This window comes from Peromyscus maniculatus, chromosome 1 (assembly GCF_049852395.1).
Source record: "Peromyscus maniculatus bairdii isolate BWxNUB_F1_BW_parent chromosome 1, HU_Pman_BW_mat_3.1, whole genome shotgun sequence".
Lineage (NCBI taxonomy): Eukaryota > Metazoa > Chordata > Mammalia > Rodentia > Cricetidae > Peromyscus > Peromyscus maniculatus.
The window spans coordinates 30673788-30694928 of NC_134852.1; the positions used below are offsets into that span (position 1 = coordinate 30673788).

The following is a 21141-nucleotide window of genomic DNA, read 5'->3' on the forward strand; positions in this document are numbered from 1 at the left end:
AGATTAGAGAGACTAGGTCTGGCTGCATATTGGGTAAGTATAACGAGTGACTCATTTTGTCACGGTGTTGAGTTGTTTATTTACTTATTGATTATTTTCCCATCATATGTAACACCTGGCATCAGTCACCTCCTGTTCCAGGTTCTCACAACGTGGCACGGAACAAGGAAACAGGTTGGTCCCTTCACCAGCCTGGCCTGGATGTGAGTTTGCAGCCAGAAGCCCTTCTGAGAAAAACTTTAGTTACCAGACAACCAAGAGGCCACATGTAAAAGTAGCCAGGAGGTCAGGGGCCTAGGCTTTTTGATGACTGCTCTTGAGTGTTGACTTGACTGCATCTGGCATCAACTAAAACCCAAGCTGCTGGGCATGCTGTGAGGGATTTTTTATCAGCTTCTTAGAAGCAGGAAGACCCACCCTAAATCAGGACCACACCTTCTGCTGGCAGAACACAGAAAAGAAGGTAATGTGCTTTTGGCTGAGAAAGATGATGAGAAAAGTCCATGAAGGTTTGTGACTGTGGCCTGCAAAGCAGCACAGGGACCTAGATAATATTGTGTGAAGTAAAAGACCCCAGACACCAAAGATCACACACTCTGTGATTCTCTTTATGTGAACCATGCATATTAGGCAATTTACAGACACAGAATTCAGACCATGAACAGAGTTGATCAGCATAGATCATGGACACCAGGAGCTGACACACGGGGACTGTGGCTGTTGGGAGCAATAGGAAAATGATTCAGCATGAGATGTGGCCTCCAGAAATCTCTCTGTTCACACATCAAGAAAGCCATTTGATTGATTTCTCCATTGCCATTCAAAGGGCAGAAGAACACATCTCCAGCTTTGCAGAAGCTGCAGGAAGGAGGAAGGAAGTGAGCAATGACCGAGGGTCTGGATTCCAGCAGGTCTCTCAGAGGCAGAAAGATGAGGCCATTCTCAACAGGAGTGAGGACACCTGGCCACCTCAGCCCAGTCAGCGGGCCAAGAAGCAGATCTGGTATGTTGGGGGCACTTTGCCAAAGCCACTCTCCTTGGGACTGAGGTCAATGTCCTTAGGAGCCAAGGGACTGGACAAGGAGAAGTTCTGGAGGATGGTAGTGAAGAAAAGGAACAACTCATTGCGGGCAATGCCTTCGCCAAGACAAATGCGCTTTCCTGTAGGCACAGAGGATGAGCCAGGTGAGCCCCAGGGCAGTATACAACCTTTGGACTCTCCCATCCCATAACCCAGACAACTTGGCCCATTGCAAAGAATAAGAGTGAGTTTGACCCTCACCTACAATTTGAAAACGTTAAGAGATTCCCAAAACCTTAAAGAATTGGTACAAGGGCCAGTGAGACTTCTTAGCATGGAAAAGAGCCTGACATCAACCCTGAAGACATGAGTTCACACCCTAGACCCACATGTTACAAGGAGAGAACCGACCCCCAAGTCTGTCCTTTGATATAAACACACACACACACACACACACACACACACACACACACACACACACACACACACACCATAGCACACATGTATATGCATACAACCACATACACAATGAATAAATAAATCGTAACATGTGTGCCAATTTGTTGGTGGATGTCTTTGTTGGATCACTTCCAACAGCTTTCTACCATTTGTGGGATTATCAGAGTCCTTTGTTCCAGAACTGTAAGAAGGTACTAGAATAGGAGCCAAGTGTGTCTGTGTACACATGTTTAATGCAACATCTTTAGTGTTTCCTCCTTTCTCATGTGAGGGATTGGTACCCATCGCATAAGAATGCCCTGAGGGTGAAGGTACTGTTTACAAAGACTCTTAGATGAACAACTGGATGGTGTTAAGGGTCCTATATGAGCCAGACATGGAGGCACATGTGTGCAAGTGCAGCACTTGGGATACTGAGGAAGGAAGTTGATAGACTACAGAGCATGGCCTCTCTGTCTCTCCCCTTTCTCTGTCCCCTCTGTCACCCATCCTCTCCTCCACCTTTCTCTCTTTCTCTGTCCCCTCTGTCACCCATCCTCTCCTCCACCTTTCTCTCTTTCTCTGTCCCCTCTGTCACCCATCCTCTCCTCCGCCTTTCTCTCTTTCTCTGTCCCCTCTGTCACCCATCCTCTCCTCTGCCTTTCTCTCTTTCTCTGTCCCCTCTGTCACTCATCCTCTCCTCTACCTTTCTCTCTTTCTCTCTGTCTCTTTTGCTTCTTAAGCTTGTGATCAATGAACTTCAACAAGTTCCTGAACACAATTGTTCACACAGTTGAGAATGGGCAGGGGCACATGATAAGGGCCTATGGCACCCACAGGATTCTCAGAGACATAAGGAGCCTTGTTGATTTGTCACGTGGTCATGGAGCACCACATAGCAATGGGACCCTGAAAGCCCAGGCAGAGGCTCCACCTCCTGCCCTGTACCTCAGAGATTTTTAATCTGCAACTTACCACCTCAGTCCTCCAGGTGGAGGAGGGATTTCCCAGCAACCCCTGTGCCCTCCAGTTGTTGGAAATTGTGCCTGTGTAGGGGTGTCTAGGGAAGGCACACTATCCCCTTGAGTGGCCCATTTCCAGAAGTTAAGTAACATGGGCTTAGAAATTCATGGAGTATCTCTCTGAGATGGTTCCTCTAGAACTGATTTTATGACCCAGATTTCTCCAGAGCAGCTTTTGATGGCTGATCTCACTCTCAACGCAATGCCCTCATGCCTGGAGTTGGTGATTTGGACACTGTTCACATCTCTTTGGCTCTGTCACTGTGTCTCTATCTCTGTCTTCTGTCTCTCTGTCTCTCTCTCTCCTTTCTTCCATTACGGACTACCTGAATCTGTTCCTATCACCTCTATTAGTCTTTTGATTTATTCCACCTACTTGTGTCTTTCTAAATTCCCTAGATACCATCTCAGCCCCTCCCCTTTCTGTCTAAGGACACCTTGTCATGTGTTCCTCTGTGTCTTCCCTCGAGTTCCTTTATCTATTTCTAGTTGTGTCTCCTGCCCTTCCTTCTCTCCCCCTCCTCTCTTCCTGTCTTCCCCCTTCACCTCTGGTTCCTCACCCTTCCTTCTCTCCCCCTCCTCTCTTCCTATCTTCCCTCTTCACCTCTGGTTCCTCACCCTTCCTTCTCTCCCCCTCCTCTCTTCCTATCTTCCCCCTTCACCTCTGGTTCCTCACCCTTCCTTCTCTCTCCCCTTCTTCTCTTGGAGTCTTCCCCCTTCACCTCTGGTTCCTCACGCTTCTTCACTGTCTCATGTCCACACTTGGAATCCTTCCACATATCTCCACCTATTGCAGCTTCCTGGTGTCCTCTGTGTGCCTCTCTTTATTGGGATCTGTTACAATGTCCTTATCGTTCTATTATGTATTTGTCTCTGTCCCTTTTCTCCACAACCCCGCCTTTCTAGACTTGGGACTGTTATATGGACAATTTGGGAGCCGGGCTGAGCCTAGGGTCACTGAAGTCACTTGGACACTCAAGACTAGACAACTCATAGTTGACACATGGCTCAGCAGGAGAGCACTTGCCTAAAATCCCTCAGTCAGAGGATGAGAACAGAGAGGCTCCACAGGGAAGCATCTTCGAGAATGCAGGAGGAAGAGGCTGGAGGTGTGAGCTATTTCAAAGAGAACTTGCTTAACACACACTCAGCCCTGGGTCCCATCCCTAGCATGAGGACATGGTGGGAGGCACAGCTAAAAGATAAGGAATTGTTTCTAGAATGTGTCTTTCTCCAAAAGACAAAAACATGAACACAAAGTTTCCATGTTTACATCCCATAGAGTCTATTAAATTGAATTAAATTTGGCTGGAGGCAGCTTCTGTATGTAACAAACTAACCAAACACAAGAGGCAACTGAACTAATAACAACTTGAGATTATATGCTGTGGGATGTTAATGTATGTCCTGTGGGAGCCCTTCTTGGGTTCCTTGTGGCGTTACCCAGCAGGTTTGCATAGAGGATGATTAGGACCATGGGCCTGAGTGCAGGTGTCTGAGATGGTCTGCACTTGGCTGTACTGGGGGATGGTCTGTATGTCAAGTTGCTCTGATTGGTCAATAAATAAAACCTGATTGGTCGTGGCTAGGCAGGAAGTATAGGCGGGACTAACAGAGGAGAAATAAAAGAACAGGAAGGCAGAAGGAGACACTGCCAGCCACTGCCAGGACAAGCAGCATGTGAAGACTCTGGTAAGCCACCAGCGATGTGGCAAGGTATAGATTTGTAGAAATGCGTTACTTTAAGATATAAGAACAGTTAACAAGAAGCCTGCCACGGCCATACAGTTTGTAAGCAATATAAGTCTCTGTGTTTACTTGGTTGGGTCTGAGTGGCTGTGGGACTGGCGGGTGACAGAGATTTGTCCTGACTGTGGGCAAGGCAGGAAAACTCTAGCTACAATTATATCTTCCATTGAAGAACAAGTCTCAATCTCTCGTAGCAGTTGACCCACCCCAGGCTGCCAACTATGCCAGCACGGCCAAGTAAGGCAAAAGCAGAGCTGGCACCAATCAAACTGTGTGTCCATGCCCAGCTCCCAGTTGTCTGTAGAAACCCTGGGCTGACTCTGATGGGTGCTGTAACCCTGAACTTTCTCTGGTTCAGGATATTATCCATCGGGGATTTTTTTTTTAAATAAAAGGTAGTAATTTTGATTTCTCTTACAATTTACCAAGCAAGAGTATTTACTGCAAGTAGAGACAAGCATGTCAAGACATGCCCCATCCCCCCTGTGCTCACAGCTAAACTCAGTGCCTCCCTGGCCATCAAGACCATGCACAATTCACAGCTGTGCTCATTGTCATCTATTCAGGGCTCCTTTAGCTCAAGAATCCCCTCGTAGGACTGTAGCCAGGATGAAAGACTTGGTTCATGCAAAGCAGCAGATCAGTCTCAGTAAACATGGACCTAGTCCTGTCTGTGTCCTGGAGGATGAGCCTGCCCTCTAGTGTCTGGGAAAGGAAGCACAAGTGGGTCTCACCTATAGAAAAGGGCATGAAAGCTTCATTTTTCTTCAGAGCCCCATTGGCATCCAGGAAGTGGTCAGGATTGAAGGTGTCTGGTTGTGCAAAGTACCGTTGGTCATGGAGAGCTGAACTCAGAATGGGGTACACCTCAGTGTTCTAGGAGACATTATGAGACACAAAGATATTAGCATACCCTGACTCTCATCTTCAGTCAGTCCCCGAGAAACACAGAATGTAGGAAACCACAAACAGGCTGAGGCTGGTGAGGAGGAGAGTGGAGGATGATCATGGAGTAGAGATGTGGAATCGCCGCTGGTCTCACCTTGGGGAGCAGGTACCCTCGGAACAAAGTGTCTTTGGTAACCCTGTGTGGCACACCAATCGGGATTAGATCTGAAAATCTCTGAATCTCGTGGATGACAGCCTCAGTGTAAGGCATTTTGGTGCGGTCATCAAGGTTTGGGAGTCGGTGTGAGCCAATCACCTGATCGATCTCCTTTTGGACTTTCTCTGCACAGAAAAGAGGAACAGTGTGGATCTGCTTTGATGGTTTGTAGCAATGATATTTCATTCTATGAGCCAACACCCCAGGAAAGAGGGCATCATGGAGCCTCTCTGAGAAACGCAGTGCACTTGTGGGTACAAACAACTGTTCTGTTCTTAAGCGACTGTCTCTCTGTGCCCATGCTTAAAACTATATCACAGCTCTCCTCCACCTCATTTCAGCAGGGATTTGAAAAAAAAAAAGAGAAAAACACAGCAAAGGGCTATTGCATAGGGAGACTTCAGAGCAATCATGTTGGTGTAAGAGTGTGAGGGAGAAAAGCATAAAAATCTCACCTTCTCAAGGGAATGAATTGTCTGTCTCTCTACACACACACACACACACACACACACACACACACACACACACACGTGCACTAACAAACACATGCTCGCACTCACACACATACTGTAATCTTACATGGAATTTTGTATTAAGAACTGGAGGCTGTATCCTCAGGAATATAACAGAGAAGTAGGTAGATTAGCAAATGAATCTATCAATGGATGCATGTAAAATGAATACACAATAAAATTAATGGATAAATCAATCAATAAATGAACAGATTTGTGAGTTAATGAAATGAACAGACTGAACACTGGATTATGTGTTCTACTAATAAGTCAACAGATGACTCAATTAGAGGATAAAGGGAAGAATGGATAGACAGATGAAAGATAAACTCAAAGGCCAGTTAGTGAAAGGATTAAGGAATGAAACTTTTGATGGAAGGATAGATGAGTTTATGTATAATAAAAGACAAATAATTTATTCATTTCTACTGAACAAAGGGAAACTAAGTTGATAAATTGAAATAAATGAATGACATGGCCATTTGGGTGAGTAAAAAATCAGTGAGTACACACTAAAAACTAGACAGTAAATTGATATATGGTTGAGTGGGTGGGTAGTGTGTGTGTGTGTGTGTGTGTGTGTGTGTGTGTGTGTGTGTGTGTATAAGTGTTTATAGGTGGGTAGATAGAAGGTGGGTTGAGTAAATAGGTGTTTAGATAGGTAGATGCTTAGATGAATGGGAAAATGAATGAAGGGATACATGGATGACATGAGTTGGTGGGTGGACAAACAGAATGAGTAGATGGATGAAGAGGTACATGGATAGAAAGATGAATGAATAGATGGATGTAAAGATAAAAAGATGTAAGGAAAGAAGGTTGGATGGATGGATGATGGATGAATGGATGGATGGGTGGATGGATGGATAGGTGGATGGGTGAATGGGTAGATGGATTTGTGTGGGGCGTTTACCCACCACCCCCACAGCTTCCCAGAGTTTTCTTGAGTGCGAGCAGCAGGAAATATTAGATAGAAGGATTTATAGCGGAGAATCTTGCGGAGATAAACAGATAGAAAATAAAGGATAGCCTCGAGAGGGCCTGGAACCTATTCCAACGGGCCCGGACTGTCTCTGGTCCAGGGTTTTTATAGAGACGCCAAGGGGTGGAGCAAAAGACCTCCTCCCCCAGCACAGCCAAGTGCAGGCCATCTCAGACACCTGCACTCAGGCCCGTGGTCCTGATCATCCTCTATTCGGACCTGCTGGGTAAAGCCACGAGGAACCCCAGAACGGGCTCCCACAGATAGGTGGATGGATGGATGGGTGAGTGGATGAATAGGTGGGTGAATGGATGGGTGGATGTATGTATGGATGTATGGATGGATACATGGGTGGATGGAGGGATGGAGGGATGGATAGATGGGTGGGTGGATGGATGGATGGGTGGATGGATGGGTGGGTAAATGAATGGAGGGATGGATGGATGGATGGATGGATGGATGGATGGATGGATGGATGGATGGATAGATGAGTGGATGGATGGATCAACCTTAAAGTGATAGGAGAAATCTAGGGAAAATGGGCTAGCTGAGTGTTCATTTGCTCAACACCCACAGCACTGCCCTAGTTTAGAAGTAGACTAAAGCCTTCAGAGCTCCAGAAGTAAGAGGCCTGTGTCTCTCTTATCCACACAAACCTCCACAGACAAAAGCAACCTAGAAGACCCCCCCCCCAATTAGCCACCTCTGTCCCACCTGCAACATGGGGGTATTTGAGCATGAGCAGGAAGCCATAGCGGAGTGTGGTGCTGCTGGTCTCGGTGCCAGCAAAGAAGAGAGACAGCACGGAGAGCATGAGGTTCTCATGATGGAACTCCGTATCTTTGTTGGACTTCTCCTGGTTCCAGATGGGAGGGAGAAGGGAGGGTCAGGGGTGACTGGGTCCTTACAGGAAGATGCTCACACATCCTGAGAACTGACCTTCTGTCTCACACTGTATGGACCACACGGCATTTCTCAGTCCTGACAATGTCGCTGGCTCTCTGTTCTGTCTTCTCTCTCATCTTTGCTCTCTGGTAGTTTTTTGTGTTTTGTCTCCCAGGCTCTCTCTTCCTCTGAGGTCTTTTCTGCTTTTTGCCCCCTGCCCTGTGTTTCTTCCACAGCCTTCTTCCTCCATATTTCATTTTCTCCTCCCTTTCTCTAGTCTTCAATTCTAGATTCTTCTGCATCTCCTCCACTCCACTTCCTATCTCTCCTCCCCATCCTCTGCCCCCCTTTTCCTCTGCTCACATCCCCAGCCTTCACTCTCACCCATCACTTCTCTCATTCATGCAGGACTTACCTTCTCCATGCGTAGAAGGTAGGTATCGATGAAGTCCCTTGGATTGCTGGGGTCCAAGGTTGCCCTGTGCTTCTCCACACTCTGGCCAATGAAGTCAAGGATTTCCTGCAGGTTTTTGGAGATTTGTCTGTGGGTACCGGGAAAGTACTTCAGGAAGCCAGAGAAGAGCTCAAACATCTGCAGGAAAGAAGGTCAGGAGGTCACCTGGAGCTATCAGGACTCTAGAACGTGTGTTCCTAGGTCCCCATATTTCACAAGGATCTGCCCTCTCTCCTTCCATCCTTTCGCCTCCCCTCCCCCACTCCTTTGCTCATCTTCTCTTTCCTTCATTTCCCCTCTCATGCACACACACACACAGCATGCTCTCAGCCTGTTTCTCTGAGTCTTTCTCCAGCACTTGTATTGTATTCTCTCTCACTCTTTCCTAAGCCGTCATTTTGTTTTTGTTTTTGTCAATCAGGGTCTCATGTCTTTCAGACTCTCCTCAAACTCAATATTTATCCAAAGATGGCCTTGAACTCTGATCTCCCATGTAATGGAATTGCACATATGTACCGCCAAACCTGGCTTAATTTGTGCTAGGGATGAACCCCAGGATTCACACGTGATAGACAAATCCTCTACCCTCTTAGCTACAGCCACACCCCCCATGTTATCATTTTCTCATGTCTGGGTGACTCGGTATTTCTGCATTAGGGTTTCTCCACCCTACTTAACATCTGATCCCCATCCTCGCCCTTCAGGCTTCAGGCTCCTTGTCTCTCCATGTTGTCTCTGCCTTTTTTCCAGCCCTGAGACACTCCCTTCTTCACCCACAGAGAAGCTTCTTCTTTCCTCTGCCCTGGATGCTCCTCTCTTCCCATCCACTGACCTGGCTGGAGAATGAGCTGATGAGAGAGAAGGACCTATAGAACAGGTCCAGCAGGCGCAGGAACTGGCGGTCTTTGTAGTCAAAGCGCTCTCCAAAGACAATGGAGCAGATGATGTTGGCTGTGATGCACTGGAAGAGGAAGGTGGGGTCCAGGGGGGCTCCTGGAGGAGGAAGATGTATTTCAGGAGACATAGCATCAAGACATGGCACCAGGGGAACATTTGGTGTTGGTCTCCATCTCTGTAAACCTGTCCCCACCACTCACTACTCAATACCAACAGCTGCTACCCCATTTGGACATACAGCACCAGGCCCTGCACTCAGGATTGCATACACCATTTTATTTAATTTCTTATCAAAATTATACATAAGATGCAATGCTATTAGCATACACAGAGATGGGCACTAACTTCACCAAGGTAACACAGCTCCTCATGACTGGGACCAGGATCAGACCCAGGAGCTGAGAAGCAGAGCATGTGTAACGTAGTCTCCACCGTGCACCTCCTCCCAGGACAACATTCTGACTCTGAGCCCACAGCTGACTCCCACTGGCAGGAATGGTTCAGAGAACGGTGTGGGGGTTGCCTGTGTGGATTTAGAAGTCTCTCCTTTGAATCATCCTCCATTCCTTTTATTCTAGGCTCTGTGGTGTTCCAAGAACCATCAACACCCAGTGCCTGCTGCCTTTAGTTCCTGGTTCCTTCATGGGCCCTCATGGTGGGAGGGATGTTGTCAGCCCAGCAATATTAGGCTGTTGTTACCCCTTTCTCTGGGTCTCACCTGTCTGTTGTCTCTGATTCTATGGTGATATTTTATTTGTGCTGAAATGTGATTTTATTTGTATGTTAATAAATAAAGTTGCCTGGGGGTCAGAGCTAATAGCAAGCCATCTAGCAGAAGTCTGGCAGTGGTAGCACATGCCCTTAATCCCGATCACATGACAGGCCGATCTCTGTGTGTCTTTAATCTCAATACCAACCATAGAGACCTGGAGGTCTGTATAGACAGGAAGTGACCAGGAGAATTTGAATTTATGATCCTCCTGTCTCAGTACCCTAAGTATTGGGAGGACAGGCTTGCGCCATCACACCAGATGACACATATTCTTAACCCAGGCATCAATTTCCCTGAACGTAAGTAGGCTGCATGCAATTCTCTCAATCTATGTCTCTGAGCCATTCTTGGACACTGTGAACTTCACATCTCTTTCCCTGTCTTTCTGTATTTCTCTCTCCCCCTACCTCATTCTCCATCCTCTCCCTAGTGTGTGTGTGTGTGTATGTGTGTGTATGCCTCTGTGTGTCTCTCTGTGTATGTATGTCTCTGTGTGTGTCTATGTATGTGTGTCTCTGTATGTGTGTCTCTGTATGTGTGTTTGTGTATATCTGTGTGTGTATGTGTTTATGTGTGTGTGTGTGTGTGTGTGTGTGTGTGTGTTTCTTTCTCTGCCCATGGGTGTCTCTTCTCTTTCTCTGACTGTGCACTCAGGTCTCTGCATCACCATCTTCCTTTATGCCCATTCTCCAGGACTCACCCTGGGATTTCCGGAGCTCCTCAACCAGGCATTGGGCCTCCTCCTGAATCCGCTCTTCCACACTCCGCTTGCCCATCCCAAAGTCTCTCATGGTGGCCAGAGAGAATCGCCGAAGGGTCTTCCAGCGTTCCCCATTGGCAAAGACCACACCTAAGAAAGCAGGGGGAGCATGGGGGAGTTATAGAGGAAGTTCAAAGAAACCTGGGTCCTTCCCCACCCCATGTCCTCCCTTCCATCAGATTCTCCTCTCTCTGGACCCATTCTCCAGCCCACCTCAACCCAAACTTTGAGACTCCTACCATAGTCCTTGAAGACTGGTCTAACCACAGCAATTGTCCCTCGGCCAGAGAAAGCCTCAGCTTGGTCCACCAGCGCCTCCCTTATGGCCTCTGTGCCATACAGCATGACCACGGGCCTCGGTCCCAGGTGCATTGTGAACACATCTCCATATTTTTCTCGAAGCTGCCAAGCATAAGGACACCAGGATTGTTGTTAGTCAGTGCAGATATTGTTGGTACCCTGTGAAAACACTTAGACACAGAGTGATACAGAGGAAGACCTCCCCTGGCCACCTTTCTGAGGACCTAGCAATTTCAGGGTCAATCCACCACCATGGAAGTCTGCATGGATGCTGGATGATCTGATCAGTACTGCATTACAATATGGCTGTAGGTGTGGGACTCATGCTTTATCTCAGCACTGGGGAAATAAATGAGGTGGATCAGAAGTTCAAGATCATCTCTTGCTGCTGTTGAGCTGGAGGCCAGCCTGGGGCTACATGAGACCTTGTCTGAAAAGAATTAACAAGATATATATATATATCTTACAGGAAAACAGAGTGATGAGTTAACGCTACAAAGGATTCAGCAGTAAACTTGCTTAGGAAATACTAAGCTGCACAAGGTAGGGTTTAGCTAAGGCAGTGCTGCCTCTCATATGACTGGTTGATAAGTAGTAAGACAGCCAGACTTGTTAGAAACTGTGGGAAAAATATTGTACCTTGAACATAATTGTAGTTTAGGCTTCTGAGAATATATTTCTACTAACATTTGTTTGTTAAGTTAGTTGTGAATTAGGCTCCATTCCCATATTAAGAACATGGCTCTAATGGGCAGTTCAGAGGGGATAGCACTGGCTAACAATGATCATTAAGTCCCATTTCTCTTATAAGGAAGGTGTAATTCTGCCAGGAGGGTAGGAGAGTACCGGTGTGGTGATTTGAATAAGAATGGCCCTCTATAAGTTCATGTATTTGAATGCTCGGTCACCAGGTTGAAAAGATTAGGATTGGTAGATGTGGCCTGGTTGGAGGAAGTGTGTCACTGAGGATGGGCTTTGAGGTTTCAAAAGCCCCTGCTCATTCCAGAGTTTTTCTCTCTGCCCACAGATCAGGATGTGGCTCTCAGCTGCTGCTCCAGCACCTGCCATACCTGCTGTCATGTTCCTGCCATGATGATAGTGAACTAAATGCTTTCTTATAAGAGTTTTCTTATGCCAGGTGGTAGTAGTGCACACCTTTAATCCCAGCTCTCGGTAGGCAGAGGCAGGCAGATCTCTGTGAGTTCGAGGCCAGCCTGGGCTACCAAGTGAGTTCCAGGAAAGGCGCAAAGCTACACAAGAGAAACCCTGTCTCAGAAAACCAAAAAAAAAAAAAAAAAAAAAAGAGTTTTCTTGGTCATGGGGTGTCTTTACAGCAACAGAACAATGACTGAGACATAAGCAATGTGATTAAAAAAAAACACCACTGGTCTACTTTAAAATTAGTGGTGACGATATCGTTGCTATAAATCTCCACTTATCTGAAATAGACAGGCTTGCAGTTCCTATCTCTGTGAAATATGTGTAACTGCTCAAAGTCTGATGGAACCCAAGATATTTACAGATGACAACACATATGGATTGCTAGCATGCAAGTCCTACACAAGCTGTTAAAAATGTCTCTTTGAGGCTGGTTTCTCTAGGATGTTGGCCAGAACCAGATGTGCATTATTAAAGAGATTTGTTCTTATTTCTCAAGTGTTTGGAGTAAATTTTCAATGGTGAGGGGAGGGGGCTTAACCTGCTGCTTCAGATATAGATATGGATATAGATACTGATATGGATAGGATATAATGTGGGTATATATTGATATGGCTATAAATACAGATATAGATCCTTGCCCATACCCTTCAGTCTGAACAGCTCTGGAATCTCAATCAATAATGGTGTTTCTTGTGAACTAGCTTCAACCTGTTCAGTGCCTTCCAACAACATCAAGAGGATGGTCCTGACCCACCCACTGGGTGACATGGGAAGGGAAAGTGATAGTCACCTGGCGGTGGACCTGAATGTGAGTCATGACTACAGCACACACAGTTGGAAAATACCTGACAATGCAACCATCTGGGCATCTTCAGGGAATTGATCCCAGGAATGTCACAACCCTCAAGTGCTGAAAGCCCTTGAAGAGAATGGTGCAGTGTTTGCACATAACCCACCTCATCCTCTCACAACCTTTATCTCACTCTAGACTGCAATGCAGCTAATAGAAATGAAAGGCTATGAAAATGGTCAAGACCTGATGCTACTTATGAAAAGTGCTAAGAAGGAAACTCTATACATGTGTGATTTACATTCGTTTATGTTTTAAGACAAGATCTTAAAACTATATAGGCCAGGCTGACCTGGGACACACTATGTAGTTTAAGTTGTCTCAAATTTGTCATTCTCCTGCCTCAGTCTCTGGAGTGCTGGGGTTCCAGATGTGAGCCACACTTAGCCCCAAATGCATTTCTACTAAGTATTTTCAACCCACAGCTAGTTGAATCTGTGAGTAGAGAATCAGCCTTTATGGGGAATCAGCTGTAATTTTTGAAGCTGAATATAAACATACAGAGAAACTTCACCTCCAAGTGCTTGTACAACAAAAATACATACACATGTTCACCAACTGAATGAAACAGATTATTCCTAGAAGGAAGCCTTCTTAATAAATATTACGTGCAACAGTGGTGAGCCCACACCAAGGAACCTCATACATCAACAAAATAAAAACCTGCCCATCAGTTCAATGATAGAAATGATCACACACTTAATGTTGTCATAAAAGCAACTTCTTACATTTGCTGTTATCCTAATGAAGTTTGAACACAGGTAAAGTCAACCCCCAGAGTCAGAATAGTGAGAGGGTAGTAACTATAGGGCACAAGACAGGGACCAATCTTAATGTGAGCTGATCTGCACATTGATGATAAGAATGTGTTTGCTTTGAAAATTCACTGAGGTGTGCTCTTGTAGAGCAGTGGTTCTCAATCTGTGGGTTTCAACCCCTCTTGGGATTGACTGATTCTTTCACAGGGTGACCTAAGACCAACAGACAACAAATATTTACATTATGATTCATAACAGTAGCAGAATTACAGTTATGAAGTAGCAACAAAAATAATTTCATGATTGGGGGTCACCACAACCTAAGGAACTGTATTAAAGGGCCACAGCATTAGGAAGGCTGATGGTCAACTTCAACAATATCATAGCTCGCCGGGCGTGGTGGCGCACGCCTTTAATCCCAGCACTCGGGAGGCAGAGGCAGGCGGATCTTTGTGAGTTCGAGGCCAGCCTGGGCTACCAAGTGAGCTCCAGGAAAGGCGCAAAGCTACACAGAGAAACCCTGTCTCGAAAAAAAAACAAAAAAAAACAAAAACAAAAAACAATATCATAGCTCAAAAGTTAAAACTGGAGTGACTGGAGAGATGGCTCAGAGGTTAAAAATCTTCATGCAGAGGATCTGTGTTTGGTTCCCAGCACCCATATGGTGGCTCACAACTATCTTCAACTCTAGTTTCAGGGGATGTAATGCCCTCTTATGACCTCTGCAGGCACCAGACACACACCTGGTGCACAGACATATGTGCAGGCAAAACATTCTTACACACAAAGTAAAAATAAATCCAAAAGGAATCATTTTAAAGTATAACTGAAGCTGGAGAGGTAGCTCAGTGGTCTGGAACACTTGCAGCTACATGATGACTGGGATTTGCACCCCAGTCCCAGTTATAAGCCTGGTGTCCCAAGCACACCCATAGCCCCACCTCCAAAGTGGAGGTGGAGACAGGAGGATGGTGGGGCTTGCTGGTTTACAGTGTAGTTAAGACAATGGCAGGCCCAGGTTAAGGGAGAGACCCTGCCTCAAAGGAATAGACAGAGAGGGATAGAAAACAACCAATGTCCCCATCTGGCCTCTATGTAATAGGTGTGTGCATCCACACACAAAGTAAACATATACTCAAACATACACACAATAATAATAATAGTAGTAGTAGTAACATTAATAATAATAATAATAATAATAATGGTAATAATAACATTTCTTTCCAAATTCTAGGCAGCCACTTGCAGAACTTCCATAAGGAAGCACTATAGTACCTGTACCATGAGACCCACCTCCTCTTCTGAGTCCTGACTCAGAAAATCATGACTCTTCCAAAACTTCCTTTCTATCTCTTGTTCTTTCAGATACTGACCAAAGGCTGGGTGTGCTTTCCCTACACTGTGAGCTGTCCCTCTCTTTTTCTGAAGCTCACCCACTTATTTTTCACCACATGGGTGCTTCAAGCGGCATAGATTCCTCTATTTCTCTCACCCACCTTCCTCTTCCAGCTGCTGCCAAGATGTGCCATTTGCCTGCCCTGATGTTTTTAATCTCAAACTCTGATAAGATTGCCCTTGAGTTCCTCCTGAGTCTGTTCCTAACACCGGTTTCCATGATAACGGTGTGTTCCCCTAGGTTCTGATGAGAATAAGATGGGACTCTAAAGACGTTCCTGGGAGGATAAAACAGGTGGTCGCACTCCAGGACCTTAGCAGTCACACCCAGGCTTTGACTCTAGACACCCAACAACTATCAAAACATTTGAAAATAGATCCCAGGTCCACCACTCTTGAATCAAGCCTCAGAGACCACACTTAAAAGCCTGATGATGAGCCCAGTGAGCAGACACAGATGCATGTTCTTGTGACCCTACCAAGGGAGCATCATGGAATTTGTATGAGTGTTAAACTTGCATATACACAAGTGCAACACATGCATGCAGTGCCTTCAAAGGCCAGAAGAGGGAGCCAGATCCCCTGGAACTGCAGTTACAGATGGTTGGGAGCCATTTATTTTGGGTGCTGAGAACTGAAACTGGGTCCTCAACAGAACATCCAGTGCTCTTAACTGCTGAGCCAGCTCACCACCACGACCACCACCACCACCACCACAACCACCACCACGACCAACACCACCACCACCACACCACCACCACCACGACCACCACGACCACCACGACCACCACGACCACCACCACCACCACCACCACCACCACCACCACCACCACCACCCAGGTCCTACTTTTGTCTTCTCCTAAATGAGCTATGTGACTGAAAACCAATCTAGACACTGACCCTCACTGAACAGCTTTGGAAATGTTCCATCATCAAATTTCAGCCCATCTCCCAATTATTTTGGCATTTCCATCCTTAAGAGGAGAATGCTGCCGGGCGTTGGTGGCGCACGCCTTTAATCCCAGCACTCGGGAGGCAGAGCCAGGCGGATCTCTGTGAGTTCAAGGCCAGCCTGGGCTACCAAGTGAGCTCCAGGAAAGGCGCAAAGCTACACAGAGAAACCCTGTCTCGAAAAACAAAAAACAAAACAAAAACAAACAAACAAAAAAAAAAAAAAAGAGGAGAATGCTAAGGAGACTTAAAACCAGTTTAGAATAGACTCCTCCCTCCTCCCTTTGGTCCTGAGTGGAGACATGAAATTCTTACCTACTCCAAAGATTGACTCCTCCCTTAAGAGTTAATTCAGCTGGGCCCATCAGTCACCAGCCAAGAGATAAGTCCTGGAGAAGACTGGTTCATTAAACCATGATAAGCAGATGGGAAGAATGGTCATCCCCTTATTGCTCTAGGGAGGAATAATCATCCCCTTATTGCTCTAGGGAGGAATAATCATCCCCTTATTGCTCTAGGGAGGAATAATCATCCCCTTACTGAGCTGGTGTGCTTCTCCTTCCCTGACCTTGGTGCAGCCACTTGCAGAACTTCCATCAGCAGCTTTCTAGTGCTTACTCAGAAAACCATTCCTCTTCTGTGGGAGGCCTTGCTGGTCAGAGGTTGTGGTCTATCATGGCCTGGCAGCTCTCTCCAAGCTCAGCAACATGAACAACTCCCTCCCCACGAGACTTCCTGCTCTCTACCTGCCCTTATTTGGAGAAGGTCTCTAGGCCTGGATTTATCCCTAGTGTGACCCTTGGCTCAGTTCTCTGCTAGAGTTCTCCCCCTGCTGCCCACAAGGTAATTAGACATTGTGCTAGGAGCCTTATGACAGGAGCGTGCTGTTTAATGCAGATTAGGCGATGCCCCAGCCTCTGTCCCCAGCCTCTGTATCCCCCTCTCTTTCTGGAATGATGTGGAGCTATGACACTCACACTGTCTCCCAGAGAGCTCTCAAGCTGTTGCTCGCTCACTTCTGCTCCCTCCCCACATCATGGACCAGCAGCCAGTGATCCCAAGAGGAAGCAGGAAAACCACAGTTCTTTCTTCTTTTTAATCTCTTTTTCTTCTGGATCTCTACCAAAGGCTGGGTGAGCTTTCCCTGGTGCTCTGTTCTTCCTCTCTCTTTTTCTGACGCTATACTACCCCCCAACCCGCTTTCACCATGTGGCAGCCTATGAACAGCATGGATTTCACTCTTCCTCCTCCTTCATCTTCCTCCTCTGACAGTCGCCAAGATTTACAACTTGCCTGCCTTGGTGTTTCTCTCGCAAACGCTAATAAAACTGTCCTTGAGTTTCAAAAAATAAATTAAAGACTTAGAAAGGCAGTTGAATATTTTTAGTCCAAACGTTGGCTGTTACCAGAGCTTGGGTTTGTTTCTCTACTCCCAGCCAACAGGATTTCATCATACTTAAGACGTCAGTCTGAATAATACACGTGATAAAAGTCCACACTCACTTCCAATAACACAGCTGCCTGGGAGAGTAGACCTGTTTCTTGAGCCATACGCTTCCAGAGAACATTCCAAATTGCGTGCCAGCAAACCCAAGAAAAACAAGCAGTTTGGAACTGAGCTGGAACTCCCTGAGCTGACCTGTCCTTTAGCAGGTGAATTTGAGTCAGGCTCTGGGCTCATCCACAACAGGCTTGAGAGAGCCAAGCCGGTTGCTCCTGGAGTTCTCCCCAGGACATCACTACCACTTGGAATCCAGAGCTGTCGCTCTGAACTGCCCTTTTCTTCCTGCCTGTCCCATGTGCTATGCCTTAAACATGGTTTAAGTGTCCTCTGTGTGTTCACATGTTGAAAGCTTGGTCCCCAGTGTGGTTGTGTTGAGAGGTGGCAGAGCCCTCGGGAGCTGGAGCCTAGCGAGAGGTGTTGGGTCTTTGGGGGAAGATCCACAGAATAGGTTAATACTGGTCTCACAGAGAGGGCTGGACTCTCGGAGAATCCATGTGGTTAGCCTCATGTGTTCTGCACGTGACAGATTCTCTTCTCCTCTCCACCATGTTGGGACACAGGAGAGGTGTCCCCACCAAAGGCTGGAGAAAGTGAGTGCTTGATCTTGGACTGTCTGTCCATGATCATAGGCTAGATAAACTGGCTTTTAATTTTCACTAGAGAGAGAGAGAGAGAGAGAGAGAGAGAGAGAGAGAGAGAGAGAGAGAGAGAGAGAGAGAGAGAGAGATTGTGTGTGTATCTGTGTGTCTGTGTGTCTGTCTGTGTGTGTGTGTCTGTGTCTGTGTGTCTGTGTCTTTATTGTTCAAAAGAAACCAGACCATCACATCAGAGATGGTATATGCCGGAATTTCCTGCTGTCTGCACATTTCCTAGACCCTGTGTGTTCATATCATTAACATCACTGTCCCTGCAGGGGAAAGATGCAGCATTTCACACTGAGACAGAATGCTACCACCCCTCACTGTGGGTCTGTGGGCAGTTAGTGCTGCTGGGGGAAGGTGCCGATTTCTGTAGTGGTGTAGTCACTCATGAGATGCTCATGGTCCAGGAAATGGGCCCCACCCACGCCCGAGCAGAAGTCAGCATCTTGACTTTTCCTCACCAACCTTCCCACCTGAACCAAGAGCCTAGAACGCATCCTTTCTCTTTGTGCAAAGTGATCTCCAAGCAACAAGCCCCACACAAGCCCACTCTGAATGACCCTAATTGGACTTGCGGGGGGGGGGGGCAAGTGGATATTAAAGCAGGGAGAGTCTTGTTGGCAAAAAGAAGGGGTTCTGTGGGAGAAAGAGGGAGGAGAGAGAGGGAAAGGGGAGGTGACAAATGACCGAGATCCGGTATATGCAGATGATAAAGTGTCAAAGGATTTTTTAAAACTAAAGTAAATGGGATGTTGACTTGAGTTTTCTAACATGTGGGAAGCATGTTTTTAAACACTTTGTCAGGGTGTGGTGACACACGCTTCTCAGTCCGTTCAGGAGGCTAAGGCAGGGAGAATCATGAGTTCGAAGCCAACCTAAAAAGCACGGGGAGACCCTGTCTCAAAATATAAAGTAAAATAGCTAAATTTGCCATTGATCGGAGGGGGGTCTTTTAAAGACCAGGGGGTACCAAACATAAGGTTCAAGAGGGAGCTCCCCAGAGCCATGGGGAGGGGCAGAGAAGTGGGACTTACAATCACTGCTTCAGCTCTCTCATGGAAAGTAGAGCATGGATGCTGATGAATTTTATTAGCAAGCAAGTGGTAATTAAACATGAAATCTCCAGTGTGAAGCTTCTGTGCAGAGACTGGTAAATACACTGCTAGCTGCTGCAATAAACTGATAAACACTCCCTTCTGCCCCTCCTCCTGCCCTGCCTCTCTTCCCCTTTGTCCCTAACACCTCAAGCTAATCTTTGCTCTCTCTTTTGCTAGCAGGAGCAAAACCTGTTGCTGATGCCTCTGACGTTTTTCTTTCTCTTCTAGAACAGACAAGCCCCACGGAGTGAAATTCTACACACTTACACCTCAATGACTCTGCACCTTCCACACTCCAAGCACATTGCCCCCACAGGATTCCACCATAGTGAGGACATGCCTGCCCATCATCACCAATCAGCATCCCACCTTCCACTCAGCAGTTTTCCCAACTGAACCTATGGCCTGGAAGGAGTCGTTTTCTCATCCCTCTGAGTGATCTCCATGCACAAAAGCAAGGACAAGCCGACACAAGAGCCCCATATAAGTCTCACCTTCATGAAGGAGTTGAGGAGGCCTCCTCTGTCCATCTGCAGGAGGTTCCCCAGGAGGGGCAGTGGACGTGGTCCTGGTGGGAGGTGGCCACGTCCTTTTGGGTGGCCCCTGACCAGGAGCAGTACAAAGCCCACGAGGAGAGCGAGGAGGAGCAGAACACTGGTCTCCATGGTCTTGGTCTGGCCCCTGGTGACTTCAGTGCACCCTCCAGCAGGACCTTTTGTGCTGAGCCTGCCTCTCCACCTAGTTATGCAACCTGAGCTGTTCCCGCCTCCCATCTCATCACTGTCCAGCAGTGTGAACACCCCTGCTTCCTGCTTGGGCTGCTGGTGACCTGCTCACTCCCTCTCCCCTCCCCCCCACCCGAGATGTTGGTCAAGAACACCACGAAACAGATACACAGGACAAAAGGTCATAGGGAGTAATGCGTCTCGATTTCTGGGAGTGAGTATGCACATGTCAGCTCAGTTTTGTCTGTTTATTTATTCAGGCATTAACCTGTGAGTGTGCACTGTGTGCTTTTTTTTATGGATTTTTTTTGTGATATATATTTTTTATTTTACAATATCATTCAGTTCTACATATCAGCCATGGGTTCCCCTATTCTCCCCCCTCCCACGCCCTCCCCTTACTCCAGCCCACCCTCCATTCCCACCTCCTCCAGGACAAGTCCTCCCCCGAGGACTGTGATCAACTTGGTAGACTCAGTCCAGGGAGGTCCAGTCCCTTCCTCCCAGACTAAGCCAAGTGTCCCTGCATAAGTTCCAGGTTTCAGACAGCCAACTCATGCAATGAGCACAGGACTTGGTCCCACTGCCTAGATGCCTCCCAAACTGATCAAGCCAATCAACTGTCTCACCTATTCAGAGGGCCTGATCCAGCTGGGAGCCCCTCAGCCTTTGGTTCATAGTTCATGTGTTTCCATTCATTTGGCTATTTTTTTCAATAATTGAGTAAAACTGAAATTTATTATATGCCACAGTCGTCCTAGGGACCTCCATGCTATATATATATAGCCTCTATGGTTCTATGGGTTGTGGTCTGATTGTTCTTTATATTATATCTGAATCCACCAATGAGTGAGTACATACCATAACTGTCTTTCTGGGTTTGGGTTACCTCACTCAGGATGATTTTTTCTAGTTCCATCCATTTGCCTGCAAATTTCATGCTTTCATTGTTTTTCTCTGCTGAGTAGTACTCCATTGTGTATATGTACCACATTTTTTTCATCCATTCTTCCGTTGATGGGCATCTAGGTTGTTTCCAGGTTCTGGCTATTACAAATAGTGCTGCTATGAACATAGCTGAGCATGTATCTTTATGGTATAAATCAGCATTCCTTGGGTAGATGCCCAAGTGTGGGATGGCTGGGTCTTGAGGTAGTTCGAT

General features: G+C 46.7%; 1 protein-coding gene across 2 annotated transcripts; it reads right to left on the reverse strand.

Moving 5' to 3' along the window:
• Positions 1–587: 587 nt before the first annotated feature.
• On the reverse strand, positions 588–19977 carry LOC102915842 (cytochrome P450 2B1). 2 transcript variants are annotated; one of them, XM_006994887.4, is made up of 9 exons: positions 19749–19977; positions 10837–10999; positions 10538–10687; positions 9001–9161; positions 8130–8306; positions 7544–7685; positions 5273–5460; positions 4965–5106; positions 588–1161 (listed from the first exon to the last, which is right to left on the reverse strand). In XM_006994887.4, the coding sequence occupies exons 1-9, from the start codon at positions 19917–19919 to the stop codon at positions 980–982; spliced, it is 1476 nt and encodes a 491-aa protein (XP_006994949.1). In that variant the 5' UTR covers positions 19920–19977; the 3' UTR covers positions 588–979. The 2 variants fall into 2 exon arrangements, with proteins under 2 accessions (XP_006994949.1, XP_076429347.1); XM_076573232.1 differs by lacking the exon at positions 19749–19977 and adding an exon at positions 15163–15210.
• Positions 19978–21141: the final 1164 nt, after the last annotated feature.

Coding starts and splice junctions, on each gene's coding strand:
- LOC102915842 (XM_006994887.4), bottom strand. CDS start 19,919: ATGGAGACCAGTGTTCTGCTCCTCCTCGCTCTCCTCGTGGGCTTTGTA. Junction 11,000..19,748: donor TCCTCAACTCCTTCATGAAG/GTGAGACTTATA, acceptor TATGCTTGGCAG/CTTCGAGAAAAATATGGAGA. Junction 10,688..10,836: donor ACCAGTCTTCAAGGACTATG/GTAGGAGTCTCA, acceptor CTGCTTTCTTAG/GTGTGGTCTTTGCCAATGGG.